Source organism: Liolophura sinensis, chromosome 7 (assembly GCF_032854445.1).
Source record: "Liolophura sinensis isolate JHLJ2023 chromosome 7, CUHK_Ljap_v2, whole genome shotgun sequence".
Lineage (NCBI taxonomy): Eukaryota > Metazoa > Mollusca > Polyplacophora > Chitonida > Chitonidae > Liolophura > Liolophura sinensis.
In genome coordinates this window covers 50,275,234-50,290,800 of record NC_088301.1, presented here as the reverse complement: position 1 = coordinate 50,290,800, position 15,567 = coordinate 50,275,234, and the positions used below count along the sequence as shown (strand labels likewise).

Genomic DNA, 15,567 nt, shown 5'->3' with positions numbered 1-15,567 from the left:
AGGAATAAACAGTTCTAACCCATAGGTGTGGAATAATATAGATTCATTTGCCTTTTTTCTTTACTTTTAACAGGAGCTGATAGCCTATGGTATGGGAAACCTTTTTGGTTCTTTCTTCAATTGTTTTACTAGTTCGGCCTCCTTGTCTAGGAGCCTTATCCAAGATAATGTTGGAGGAAAAACACAGGTGAATGTTCACAGGAAACATTATTTTTGTATTTACTGAATGTTCTACAAGTCATTTTTTGTGACTTTCTCTGTGTGTCAAGTACATGGATCTAACCTTGCATAAACCTTTCTCTGGCTTATTCAGCTGAAGAATCATACTCCTTAGAGCGATTGTGTGACGCTCTACCTTATGCTTTACGTCATTGCCACCACTAGACAAGCTTGACCTTTGGATCCTGTGAGACGCACGTAGGCTTGTTTGGGCTTAGCCTCATCACATGTGTCTTCCTGCAGAACTATTTTATCAGCATTTATCAATAAAATTGTTTTAGGCCTTGGTTGGAAACATGTTGTACTTATGCTAGAAAAAGAGAATGCATGTTAGAGACAAAGGTTGAGACAGATTGTTTGTGTTTTCTGACATCACTTCCTGCCTCCTCACATTGACTCTAGCATTGTTCAAGATTTTTGTACAAAATTTACTGGTGGTGGCAGTTGTATAAAGCGAAAGGTAGAGAGCAACACATGCACTGTAAAGGCCTAAAGAATCACTCATGCTGTAGCTGATCGTCCTTTGGCCACAGAGGTTTGAATCCAGCTTCAGATAATTTTAAATCAGAAGTACATGCGTTGTCAGGTACATATATCTGAGGAACCATGGTAGCGATCTCCGGGCGCTTTCTGGTATGCACCACCAGTAATCCTCACCGCTGTTGTAAAAGTGAAATAAACCTCAAGGAAATAAACATTGATCACATCTTACTATTGGTAACATTTAGATAGGAATGTACTTCTTACTTTTGTTTAAAATCACAATAGAATTTACTAAATGGTGCTAAATTAATTTATTATAAAATGGAATAATGAGGTTGAATTTATTTTTTTTATACGTAGTAGGAAGCATTTTTAAATATTATTAAGAAATAAAGCCATCGATTCGAGTCTTTAATGTTGTAGATATTTGTGGTACAATCAAGTCATTCCAGGTTACTTTGGCATGAACATTTCTATTTGCAGATTGCAGGGTTAGTTTCCTGTGGTCTGTTATTGATTGTCCTGGTTGCAGTTGGTCCACTCTTCAGGGCATTACCAAAGGTGACCTGATTTCTTGCAGTTTTGCAAGGGTATAAACAAGATATATAAAAATTCATTATCAGTTTCAATAACCATATCCTGAAAGGTTTCGTAGGAAGAAAGGAGGAAGCTCTTACTAGGGTTTGTGCTTTCGTTTACCTCTGGACTGAAGCTGACCGTCGGGGAATGTTTACAGTACTTGCTGGTTAATCCACCTTACACCAGACATGGGTTGACTCCCATTCTTAGACTGGGAATTTCTACTTTCCCTAGTTTCTCTTTGTCAGACCCTTAATGGTGGTGACCTGTTGTGAGGTCTTTATTGAAGTTTGCTGGAGATTACTTACCTTCCACCCCTCTGGTAGAGTTCACCAATAACTGACTAAAGGTTGTTGGTTGACACACTCTGGTTTCCGGCAGTCATTAAGAAGGCTGCTATTACTAAGGTGGGGCAATCTTGAGTGTAGTGTTTAGTGACAGTCAGTTCAGCTCTCACTTTATTTGGCATTTGTCAAGTGCCAGACAAGGTGGGGTGTTTTCCTTGAGCTTGGTTTTCTCTACCTCAGTGATAAATGTGACCTCCACATTTTTTCAGGTTCAATGAAATTTCAATGGAACACATGTAAGGGAACAGATGAACAAAATAGCAAGCATAATTTTATCAAATATAAATACAATACATGTAAATGTGGTGTATCTAACTGTGGAATATGTTTACATGGAATATAAATATGTGTTTCCATATATTTTTAGTGTATTTTAGCAGCTATTGTCATTGTCAATCTGAAGGGGATGTTTAAACAAGCCTTCCAACTTCCATCTTTATGGAGAGTGTCCAGATTTGACTTTGTAAGTAGTCATGAATGTAAATTTAGCAGGCCTGTGACTTCAGGCAGGTTCATTTTGTATTAAAATTTAACTCACTTTTATCTCTGTAGATATGTCTGACAGTAACCCAGATATATATGGTGTTTTCTTTTAGCCACAGTTCTAACTAGTTGTTTTATATGCTTGAAATTGAAACCAGAAGCCTTTAGTTCATCAAATTCTTCATCAGTGTGTCAATATATGTATGTACTTGACTTCTCTAGCCATAAAACTTAACTTAACTGTCATCAGGGGAAAAAAAAATTGTTGAATGTAGAAAAATAATTTTCACTGTGTTATGAAGCTTGCATCATTAGTGATACATCATGTTTATTGTAATTGTATGCATAGATTCCAGTGGAAAAAATGCTTTTAGAGGTTCAAAAGATTGACGATTTACAGTGTATTAGATAATGAAAGTGTGGTTTCTTGATTTTAAATCTTTCACCTTTTATCCTTGCCAGGCTATTTGGGTTGTCACCTGGTCAGCGACAGTTCTCCTGGATGTAGACATGGGGCTGGGAGTAGGGGTTCTCTTCTCCTTTCTCACAGTGCTCTGGAGAACCCAGTTGTAAGCATTTATATGTAGTTGCCATACATACTACAAATTCATTATACACTTGTCATTGAAATCACATCATATCATGTTTTCTCATTTTTCTCTCTGTTCATCTGACTAATAAGATTTTATCAATCATGCAGTTGCTGGAAGTAAGGGTTACAAAATTGTTCTACCCCTACCTCTGTTTGTGAGATGTCTTGTTACTTTTGATACAAGAGCTGTGCGAATTTTTCAGGGATGTTGATTGTTTTGTGTTTTGTCTGCAGAACTCTAATACTGTATTTCCAGTTTACTTTTTTCGTTACATGATAATGATTTTATAAGAAAAAGTCATGTGTTGATGCATACATTTTAAATGGATTGTTTAAAAAATTTTCACAACTTAACTTACATATTCGTTAATGTTTTCATATAGAGCCTACGCTTGTGTTTTGGGACGTGTACCGCATACAGATCTGTATAGAGATGTTAAGGTCTACAAAGCGGTAAGTATTTCAACACATGCAGGAGATAACAAGTTGTCTTAAGTCTGCGCAAATTCAGGTGAACACAGAGTGGCGTCTGCCATCCAAAGATTTAATTCTTTTAGTCCAGCAAATATAGGTGTGGATAACAACTTTTCTATTTTTTCTCTATTTTGGATGATTTTTTATGTAGATTCTTATATCATTCAGTAGATCAAATCTGATAAAGATATAGGAGATAATATGAATGAATCACAAAGTGGTTCTTCCTAATAAATTACAATAACCTCTCAATTTCTGAAGTCCTCTGAAATAAGCTCATTGATATCACTTTTATTTGAAAAGACATGACATTTTGTAAAATTCTGTTTCTGCATGTACGCAGGCACAGGAGATTCCAGGGATAAAAATATTCAGGTTTGAGTCGTCCCTCTATTATGCCAACATAGATCGCTTCAGGGATCGCCTTTATGAATTGTCTAGTGTCAACCCCTCCGTCCTAAAACGGAAGAAGAAAAAAGCATTAAACCTCATAGAAAAAGAAGCTAAAAAACTGAAAAAAGAACAGGCAAAGGTAAGCTGATTTTTTTCATAAGGTGATACAAATTTCAATGAATTTTGAGAGATTTCCTGAATAAAAATAGGTTGTGATGAACAGCTTAGATGTCCATATTTATTTATTTGATAGTTGTTTATCCCTCTTAGTGCAAGTCCAGCTCATGCTGGCTTCCTCTCAAGCCGTATGTGGGAAGGTCTGTCAGCAGCCTACAGATGGTCATAAGCTTCCCCTGTGCTCTGCCCACGTTTATGAAAGTGAAATATTCTTGAGTATTGTGTAAAACACTTATCAAGTAAATAAATCAAATAAAGATTGTCGTTTAATGTTCTACTGCAGAATTTTTTACTTATGCAAAGCCTGCCTGTCAAGGGTAGAGGAAATCAAGAGCACCTGTACTAAGCTACCAACATTTGACAAAATTCCCCATGTAGACATACACCATATCAGCAGAGGGGGAGGGAATCATGTATGGTGCTTTCAGCATCATGTTCAGTGAGGCAGACCTGTGCATGTGGGCCTACATGTGTACACATTGTTTTGAACTCCTGAGTTGAAAGGATACATTGTCGTGATATAAGTAAATTATGGTTGAATTATATTTCACCATAGTGATGAAGGCAGTATAATTGAAAAGAAAAGCACTTTGCCAACAACAGGATAAACTATAGGTGTACCGGTATTAAGTGGAGGTGGCTCAGTCAGCCAACTATTTTGAAGGTACATTCCACTTTAATTGAGCTAAAGATGAAGAAATTGCATGCAGTAGGTATTCAGCAGCGTTAGTAGTGCCTAGTTACAGGAAGTCACTGAACAAACTAAACAAGAGTAGATGTTGTTAACACAGGTCTGTGCATATAATCCAATTTTATGTTAATGTGATATTATTCCACTGATAGTGCCAGTGTTGTCAGACCATGTTTTGTAACTTGTTGCCATGGGAACTATTTTCAGAATGGTATAAAGATGGATGAGAGTCCTAATGATATTACAGTGGAAATGACAGAGGAGCAGGGGTCAGCTGAGATCAGTGAAGACACAACTGTCCACCCGACCATTCCACAGGCCCCAATCTCTCACATCATCATTGATTGTTCCAGTATGGCATATCTGGACACAATGGGCATCCAAGCTCTATCTCAGGTATCACCGCCAAACATCTTATAGTTTTTGTAAATACTGCTGTAGCAAGATTCACACACCTGAATTCAGTTTGATTCTTCTTATTTGTGACAATAAAACATCTTGAAGTTGTTTTATAAAAACTGTAGTTGTTCCAATATTTACATTTGAATGCAGTGTCTTGTTTCTGCTAAGAGAACCTCATGAGTTTTCATAAAATTCAAACTTACATTTAAATGCACAGTTTATTCCTTTTTGTGAGATGCTTTTTCCTTAGTTTGATCATTACTTATCTCATGTACATCTCATTAAAGAAAAAGAAAAGGAAAACAATTTCTCTACTTTTCTTCAAGACTTATTTCTGTTTTTTGTAGGTCATCAGTGAATATAAAAACGTTGATGTAACAGTCTTTCTTGCTCAATGTAAAGGTAAGTATTGGAATTGAAATGTAAGGATACATTGTGTCATAGAAAATTTATTAATTAACATTTAGGTGGATACTACTAACAGAATTGATTTGATAACTTGTATGGAAAAAAAAAGATGGAGGTCGGTATTTCATGTAATATGTTGTAAAATGTCTGTTTTATCTCAGCGGGTGTCCGGGAGATGATGGATACCACAGAGTTTTACAAGAATGTCGACAAAGGTTGCTTGTTTCTTACTCTCCATGATGCAGTGCTGCAGGCTTTACAGACACGCAGATCTTTACTTAATGAGGTAAGCTTGGGTCAAATCGCTTAATTACTATGCATGGCAGCTGAATATATTTATAAGCTTTATAATTGGTGTTTATGTGTTCAAGAAAAAACATTAGGTTTGAAAAGGTGTAAGAATTTCTTTTGGCTCTAAACACCCAAGGACAGGTGTCATCCCAAAGAATAAATGAGCATTTAAGAGGACACCATGGATTCATCGTTCAGAAGCTTTAAATTTAATGTGAATTTCGTTCCTTTTAAACACTATCAGAGGTTCACATGACTTTCCTTTACGCAGATTATTCTGGACTCTCCCAACTCCAAATCAGGAGATATACATGTGACAGAAGATGCTGTGGATGACAAACTTGATTCCTCTCAGCAGAATGGACCTAAAAAGTCTTCAGGATATATAAACGAGGCGGTATGTAATGTGGTTCATGTTTACTCTTCTACGTGCGTGTTGGCCAGAGTATGCTTTGTTCCCGGGGGAAATTTGTTCACAAATATATTTTCAGTTATCATATAGTTGTGTTTACTCTATGATGGGATGTACATGTACCTCAAATAATAACTATCATTTTGTCAATGTTGCTAGCCGTCGCTATCGTAATATCCATATACAGGTGTATATATTTTAATGGTTGGATACATGTCTTTACCACGACTTTCTGGAGGGAAATGAGAGTATTTAATATATGAATTGAATACCAGATTGAAATCAGCTTCTCTGATGTGATATGATATAATATAATATGTTCTTTTGAAACATTTTGATCCTTTTCAGCCTGATCAGCAAGTTGCACATTGTAACACAGAGATATGATCAGACACCAGTTGGTATTAAGTATACATGGTATTTGATGTTTGGCATGTCCTGAAGTGAACATTGTGTGGTCTGTTTGCACTACTAATACTCTGGCCTGGATTTCACATTTGCTCTGTATTAACATGTTATTAACTTTTCAGTAGTAATGCCACACAAAATTGCCATTTCTTCCATCCACCACCACCCAATGTAAACAATAGATACATTTTATACTAAACCCAAACCTGCCAAAATGAGTTTTACAATCTTACATTAATAAATCCAGGAAAAAGTACTCATTGCTCCAAAGTTTTCCCATATTAGCCCTTTTTTAATTTTGAAAGAAAATTTACCCTTGCAAAGTAACTCCTACAATAACAAATACATGTACACATGTATACCTTTACCCTGGCTTTTGTCCTTTCAATGTATTTGACTGAGCCACTTTTTGAGAGCTCCATTGGGAGCCAAGTAATGTTGGAATGCTGGGTTTTGTGAAAGAGTTCTGGATTCCATAAAATTATACTTTAACTTAACACTGTCTCTTGTGGAGATTGTGAAAAGATCATGAAAACTGTTTGCTTATTATCATAAAGTAAATGTCATATTCATCTATAAATTACAGACTGTAAGGTTACAATTGTTTTCTTAAACTAATGTCCGTGTTCACAAATAATCATCAGGTTTAAACAGCCAATGACAGTCGTGTTGCAGTATTGCATTATTTAAATTTTACTGTTACATAATTATAGTTCAAACTTATAGTTACTAACATGCCTTTATAGCTTAAACCTCATGAATTCATATGTTTATAAAGAGGTGTATTGAAGAAGCTGGGCATAAAAATGTTGATACCATGACTTGTGACACCTGCATGTATCATGGAGATTGGTAATTTGAATTAAAAAGAAGAAGGAATAATTATTTTCTTCAAATAAACCTGTTTCCTGAAGAAACAGTTTTTGTGCCATGTGTATAAAAAAATATTTATAAATTCATTAACAAGATGTTTTTTTTTTTGAAATTGATAAGAAGAAAGATTGCGTTATATTATCTAAAATATGAAAAGTGAAAATGTACTGGAATTCCTGAAGAAGTGTATTTAATGTGACAGAGAAAATCACCAATAGCTTTTCATGGATGTGAAAGGTTCATGGTGATGTGTATTTTTTTCTTCTTCATGGTTTGACCTGCATTAAGAAAATGAGATTCTGAAAATTAAGTACCGGTATTGAAAACTTCAAAATGATGACCTCAACAGAAAGTGCAGTCATGCAATATGACGTAAGGGTATCAAATCTATTAGATTTTATGTGCATCAAGGTAAAACAACATGGAAGTGGTTAAAATAAAATCATTTATGAGTCTAAAATTAGGAATACATGTATTTGCATGATACATGGTCATCTTTATGATGACCTGGGCACAATATGAAGTTATCATTTTTATTTTGAGGTCTTCAGCGCTTTTATAGTTAATCAGATAATCTACATTACATTCGAAAAACAGTGTACTATAAATGAACAGGCTATGCGATTTTCCGTTCACATAATACGACATTTACACAATGAGCTTTTGCTAGCTACATAGAATTGGAAACAACAATCAGCTATGACCCATCACCTTAATAAACATGTAGGGCCCTCCGGATGTTGTCCATGGGAATGAGAAATTCAGTGGGATATATCACCGAGTTATACCTCCCTGGATAAAATCTCAAAAAAAAGTGTTTCCCACTGTCCTTGACGTAAATATTTACTGTAAATCTTCAACCTTTTCAACCACTAAAGCACTTTTTTTCAGTGGAATTCATGCATACAGTTATTATGAAAATGATGCTAAAAATGAGTTTTTTTGTGGCATTAAAGATGCAAGCTTCATAAAACCGTGCAAATTTTTTCTCTAGACCACATAGCTCTCTCAGAATGTTTCAAAATATTGGTTGTAGAGGAGGATGAAAAGGTTGAAGCATTAGGGTACTTATGATGTCATGTTGGACTTCCAGTACTGTCTTTTGGAGTTTTTATGTCCTGTGTGTACAAGGCCATACCTTAGGCAATTCAAGTACAAGAAAATGCTTGGACTCCCAAAATGTTGGGCACCCAAACTATTGCAGCTGTTTTAAAAACTAACAATTGAATTGAGCAAAAATAGAATGGTTCACCAAAGAAAAGTGTAGTTTTCGACTTTAAAGTTCTCAGAAAGCTTCTTTTTGAGTTCAATTTGATTAAAATCTTTATGCATGGTCACGATGTCACCTTTATAGTTTGGGATCAGAACATTCAGTTTTGGTATGGCCCTGAAGTACTTTTATACTAAATTCACAAGCTGGTAAACCTTCTTGCTTGAGACACAGGCATATGTGGGATATCACACTCATATTAAAACATACATGCCATGTCATTGCAAACCCAAGTGTCAACTGCTTTTAAGCTGGATGGTTTACTTTTTTGAATCTTTGCAAGGATTGGCATAATTCTTTCAGTGTAACGTTATAATTTTCTGCATTATGTTTGTAAATGTGATTGCGTACACTGTGCCTGCGACTAAATACAAACTTTATCTGGTGTTTGCTGTGGTCATTACCGGTGATATGCATGGAGTCGTTTCTATGTAGGTGTGCTGTGGGATTGCTTGCTGCATTTGATGCATGCTTATTTACTTGTACTCTTTGTCATTCTGAAATTTTACAAAATATTGAGATTGTCAGCGTCTCAATGGATAGATGACGGAAATCCCGCCTGTTATAACATTCACTGATCTAATGATGAATGAGGTGAAACAGTGGTGCTTTTTCTCCCTTGTTTTCAGCATGGAATGAAATAGTGGTGCTTTTTCTCCCTTTTTTTTTCAGCGTGGAATGAAATGGTCATTCTTTTTGTGATATAAATTCATTTTCAGGGTTGTAACTGCATATAGATATCTCTATGGTAGAAAAGTAAACTGAACGATTTTTTAAACATTGAATCAAAAAAAATTTTTAAAAATCATTAAAATAGTAGTGCTTAATTGTTTGTCACCAATGAGCAGCAAGTTTAAACCCAGTTTCAAGAAGTGAAGATATATTCTTGATATATTTGCATGAAAGTCAAATTATGTTAAAATGAAAATGATATTGTGTGTGCTTTTGAGGATTGAGGATTGTGAATTTTCAGTCTGGGAATGAGATGTGCACAGCCTGGGACCATGCATTGATACTCTTTAAGTACTGTCCCATGCTGAGATTTCTTACCATGCACAAACTTAACCGTCTGTGACAACCTTATGATACCTTTCATTTTCGAAATCACTTACCTTTAAGGTATCTGTCTGAAAAACTTATGTTTCAGCTCTGGATGTATCTAAGATACATCAGATACTCCATCAGGATTGCAAAGTCCCAAGCTGATATTGCTGTTTGTGCACAGCCTGGGACCACTTTGTGAAACTCATTGAGTATTGTGAAGTCTCATATGGAGACTTTACGTGCAGATATATAAGTGCACAGTGTGAGAACACTCTGTGATACTAATGAAGCCCCAGACAGAGCTTCCTGTCTTATGTACAAAGTACACACATTGATTAGCAATGATTGGTCTAACATAGTTTGAGTGTAAAATGTCATTATAATGGGTTCCATTGAGTTATCACAAAATTTTCATGTGCTTTGTTTGCAACCAGAGGCTTCATTTTGTATTTATTCATTAAAACCTATGATGTTGTATGGATTAGACAACTAATATCGTCAGTGTTGAATATTTATTTATTTGATGGGTGTTTTATGCAGTCCTCAAAAATATTTCACTTATACGTTAGTCGCCAGCATTATGGTAGCAGGAAAGTGGGCAGAGCACAGGGTCCATGATCATTCGCAGGTTATTGCTAGACCTTCCCACGTATAGCCAGAGAGGAAACCTGTAGGAGCTGGACTTGAACTCACAATGACCGCATTGGTGAGAGTCTCCAGGGTCATTGTGCTGCGCTAGCATGCTAACCACCAGGCCATCTAGGCCCCAACAATATTCTAAGATTTGTCTCCAATAGTTGCACATGTATGTAGTTTATTAGTTTCACTGATCATTAGATTAACACACTGTAACATGGTAATAAACTTCAAACTCTGACTTGCTAGAAACGTTGAAGTCAGCTGTTCTTTTCTGATTTTATATCATCATGGAGAAAGAGTTGCAGCGTTATTATCAAAATGATCTGTAAAGTTAATAATGTGCATGATATGCTAAGATTGAGCATGAAGCTAAATGTGATGGTTAGTTACACCAGGTTTGGCATGCTGCATGCATGTATCATGCACATTACCTGAATTTCACTATTATCTTTATTTATTCACTTGACTTAATCCGTACATTTCAATAAAATAAGTTTTTGGAAATGGGTTACATGGAAGATTTAAGTGATTTACATGTATAACAGGAACTTTTGATCAGTAAAATATAGAATTTAAAGATTGTTTTTTGATATTATGGCTTAATGAAGGCAGATTCTGTAGTGAACTCCATGCATGGTCATATTTTACACCTGTAACTATGTTACTGTAATGTTCAAGTTGGAATCATCTGTAATACTCTTTATGCAATTTTATATCCTGATAAAAGTGACCGTAATTTTGTTATTTCTTTTTCCTTTCAGGCCGAACTAACAGAACTTTGAAGACAAGAAATATCCTACTACAGATATATTTCTGAGGAGAGCTACATATATGTGGTGACATACATGTATTTCATACCTCAATGTACTATGTCATTAATTGATTCCAGTTTTCGTTTTTTATGAATGAAATGTGTATCTGAATTATAGTGTTATCTGTGGAGCCACTGGTTGTACTTTTATAGATGGCCATATTTCAAAATGCAGATGCAAATTTTTACATTACTTAATACCTGTTCATGTGCACACTTGTATATTTTACAGGGCGTTACATGAAGCCAAGCATATCTTGTGAAACCGTTTGGAAGTCTGCTATTATTGACATATATGCGAGTGTATCAAACCATTTAAAAAGTTAATTGCTTCTTTTTATTAGTTTCCCTGAATATCAAAAGATAAATGTTTTGAATACGTAGCATTTTTACATTTATTACTGTCTTTATTATACCAATGAGAACAGAATCACAATTTAGTTAATATCAGTTTGGTTTCAGAATAAAGACTTGTTTTGTATAAACAAAATTGCTGTACTTCAAAGTGTTTGTCACCCAAAATGACCATAACATGCCACACATACATCGAACAACGATCAACATTTCGTGATTATTGAAGAGCTCTTTCACAGCTGATTTTCCAGAGTTATTTGATATATATGGTTTTAATTTGTTAAAGTGGATGACAGTCTGACAGAAGATCTACAGGTATATTTTAGTGTTAATTCTTAGTTTTCGTTTCTCTCTGTGAAGGGAAGTTATAGTCTGTGATCATGGTGCAGTTGACCAAAAAGGACACTAACCGGTTTTTATTTCAACTGCCAGTGCATATGTACAGGCAGGAATTTTTGTACATTTACAGTGAATACCAAAATCAATCCTAAAATGTATGGTGATAATTTAAAAATCAAGGTACAAATCATCGCTACCATCAGCTGAACTAGTACAAACAGATCATCAAGAAAATGTGTATTTAAATGTTGTAAAGCTACTGATAGTTATCTTTTTTAGCCCTATTTCAATTATTCGCCAATGTTTATGGTTATGTTTAGCATGTAAGTGCTTGTAATTTAATTTTTTGGGCTGGTGTTTTGGTTGCATGATATTTTTAGCTGACTTAGATGAGATTTGTTGGCAGTTACTGATAAAAAAAAGAGAAAATTGTGTACTGTTAAACCTTGTAACATAGATGAAAACCTTGTACCAAACTATATGATGTTATTAAAAGTTAAAGTATCTAATACTTTGATTTATTAATAAAAATGTAAGCATTATCACATGAACTCTGCTGCTGGTATATGAAGTACATGTATTATGAAGTGTTCCATGTGATGAGTTGGCAGTCACCATGGTATGGGTGAGTACAGAAATATATATGTTATTCGGTTAGCATGCCCATAACAGTAACTTGCTATGTTGATTTGCATTTCTTTTATTTTCAGTTTTATAATTTTGTTATTACCACATTTTGATATTTGATGTGGTTTATGTTTTGTGTATTCTACAATCAAGTTAGTATAACTGGACATTTGTCATACTAATTCAAATCCCCATTTTCATTCGTACTATGGAACGATAATGGGCTGCAAATGAATTTAAATTTATTTAAGTGCAAATCAAATTGTGGATGGAATAACGATATGTTTATACAGCTTAGGAAAATCAAAAACATATACAAAAATATATATAATATAAAGATTCTCCATACTTCAGGGAAATATGAATAAAGGGAAAAAAGGTTTACACAATACTTCATTTGTTAAAAGAGCAACAGTTATTCCTGTTTGTTGTGTTACAACACAGTTGACACCACTGAAACAACCTTTGTGTCCTATTCATGAATTGAAGTCATTCTAGTAAATTGTGAATATTTACGATAATTATGGCTGTATGTCAACACAAAACAGGGAAAAAAATTGTCAGATTGCAGTTTACAACTAAACATACAAGTCTGTCACAGTGACTCAATTCTGCTTAGTTAATATGTAGACTTTCAAATTAAAAACCAGAGGGAATCAGAACATATATTCAGGTGCTGAAATTCCACCAATTAGATGTAAATAAATATTTTTATAATCATTTATTGTACTCATATCAGCAAGTTTATATAAGGAAGAAAGGAGTTGATTTGTTATTCAAATCTTTGTGTTGGCCTGTATGAAAGCATTCTTCATAATTCAACATCTTTGAAGTACTGAAGGTGTGAACATTGTTTTTTGCTGGTATAAGTAGCCTATTTATGACCCAACCTGTGAGAAATTGTGTTTTGTAATCTGTGTCTAAAAGAACCGAAGGTGTGAATATTGTTTTGCTGGTATACATATAGTAATCTCTAACTGCAATTCTGTATCTAGACCTGTGAGAAAGTGTGTTTTGTAATTTTGTGTCGAGAAGAATCAAAGGTGTGAATATTGTTTTTGCTGGTATAAGTAGCCTTTTTCTGACCCAGCCTGTGAGAAAGTATGTTTGTAATTCTGTATGAAGAAGAACCAAAGGTGTGAATATTGTTTTGCTGGTATACGTATAGTAGTCTCTAACTGCAATTCTGTATCTAGACCTGTGAGAAAGTGTGTTTTGTAATTTTGTGTCTAGAAGAACCAAAGGTGTGAATATTGTTTTTGCTGGTATAAGTAGTATACAACACACGGTCTGTGAGAAAGTGTGTTTAGTAATTCGGTACCTAGAACAACTGAAGGTGGGAATGTTGTTTTGTCTGTACAGTAGTCTACAACTAATACGACCTGTGCAAAAGTGTGTTCAGTAATTCTGTGTCTAGAAGAACTGAAGGTGTGAATATTGTTTTGCATGTATGGTAGTCTACAACTAATACGACCAGTGTGATAGTGTTTTGTAATTCTGTGTCTAGAAGAACTGAAGGTGTGAATATTGTTTTGCCTCTATTGTAGTCTACAACTAATACGACCAGTGTGATAGTGTTTTGTAATTCTGTGTCTAGAAGAACTGAAGGTGTGAATATTGTTTTGCCTGTATGGTAGTCTACAACTAATACAACCAGTGTGATAGTGTTTTGTAATTCTGTGTCTAGAAGGACTGAAAGTGTGAATATTGTTTTGCCTGTATGGTAGTCTACAACTAATACGACCAGTGTGATAGTGTTTTGTAATTCTGTGTCTAGAAGAACTGAAGGTGTGAATATTGTTTTGCCTGTATGGTAGTTTACAACTAATACGACCAGTGTGATAGTGTTTTGTAATTCTGTATTTTGCTGGTAGCCGATAACAGAAACAAGATTATGATAAACTTGCCCGTTTGAAATGATAACAGTAGTGCTACTAGATAGCTGTATTGTAGTATGAATTAGTTCATATTCCCACCGTTTTTATAATGCAGTGCAGCCTCTTCCGTTTATGTCAGTGGCTGATCACTTAACCTTATAAAGCATTTGATACCAATTTTGTGGCAATACAGCGATGTATGTGATGCTTGCCCTGTACATACCGGTTACATGTACATGTATTTGTAATGAATGTTTATGTAGAGGTATGATATAACATTCAAGACATGAAAAATATGGTTTGGGCCAAGTATCGCCAGTTTTTGGTATGAATATAATAAAAATCATTACTCATATATTCAGTCTTGGAGTATTTGTACATTAACCATTGTCCCTATCAATATAGGGAATATCATATATCAGTTCTTGTCTGGAATGTTTGGAATAGAGGTTGACAAACATCTGTATGTTTGTTCCGCAGACTGTTGTCTTCACAAATGTGTATGTTTTTACTAGGGATCCAAGTGACAACAAATTGGTCGATGAAAACTCGTGTGGCCATTAGCGTAGTATTATTCGTAGTATTGAGATTTATCCCCATGAGGATATGTATGGGTCTGTGGGTTGTAATTCCACAAGATTACGTACTCACAGCAGCAAATTCTGCCTACATGTAGGCTTTTGAAATATATCCGGAAGCCGGAATGCACATATGCCTGGACTTTGGGGGAAGATGTATGCCCAAATATCACAATAGTAGCTGTAATATGTGTTATACATTCGATAATCCGCGGGGATGTAAGAGATTATACCAAAATGTGCAGGTTCGAAAATATTTGACTGTCGGAAAAGTGAAAAAAAAAACAATGATCTTATGCCTACTTCTGACGCACGCTTATCATTTTAGGCTTTACCAATGTCCAGTAGCTAAGTGTTGGTTTGGGTAATTCTTACACCACAGTTTAACTCCTTAAAACAATCCAAATTTTTAAGTGAAACAGTTGGGAGTCTATATGACCTCTTATAAAATCGTAAAGTGAAATATTGAACACTCCTAAATGAGAACTCTTGCATTGTAAGTTGACTTTTCAATAAGATCAGTTGATGACTGAAATTTCCTGAAACTTCGTCAAACAAAATAACAAGTACATCAAATACAGTGCAGCTTAAAACATCTTGCCAAAATACTTATAATTACAATTACAAGGAATTACAGGAAGATATTATTCTGAAAGTCTTGTCAAAAGGGAAAGCCCGCCTGAATGTCTTGCAAAAAGGGAAAGTCCTCAATGTCAAAAGAGAAAATCCTCTTCAATGTTTTCTTAAGAGTAGGAGTCCTCTTCAATGTCTTGTCAAAATGGAAAGTCCTCCTCAA

The 15,567-nt window shown here is 34.9% G+C and overlaps 1 protein-coding gene across 4 annotated transcripts in view; it reads left to right on the top strand.

Annotated features, from left to right (window-relative positions):
- LOC135471945 (prestin-like) overlaps positions 1-14,548 on the top strand; it is a 38,372-nt gene extending 23,824 nt beyond the window's left edge. For 2 of the 4 annotated variants that reach the window (XM_064751400.1, XM_064751399.1), the window contains exons 9-19: positions 74-187; positions 1,186-1,263; positions 1,996-2,091; positions 2,574-2,680; positions 3,087-3,156; positions 3,521-3,709; positions 4,646-4,834; positions 5,188-5,242; positions 5,410-5,534; positions 5,811-5,936; positions 6,300-14,548. In XM_064751400.1, the coding sequence (XP_064607470.1) occupies positions 74-187; positions 1,186-1,263; positions 1,996-2,091; positions 2,574-2,680; positions 3,087-3,156; positions 3,521-3,709; positions 4,646-4,834; positions 5,188-5,242; positions 5,410-5,534; positions 5,811-5,936; positions 6,300-6,338 (1,188 nt within the window). In that variant the 3' untranslated portion in view covers positions 6,339-14,548. The remainder of the gene's footprint in view (positions 1-73; positions 188-1,185; positions 1,264-1,995; positions 2,092-2,573; positions 2,681-3,086; positions 3,157-3,520; positions 3,710-4,645; positions 4,835-5,187; positions 5,243-5,409; positions 5,535-5,810; positions 5,937-6,299) is intronic. The other 2 variants (XM_064751402.1, XM_064751401.1) reach the window with 2 other exon arrangements.
- The last annotated feature ends 1,019 nt before the right edge of the window (positions 14,549-15,567 follow it).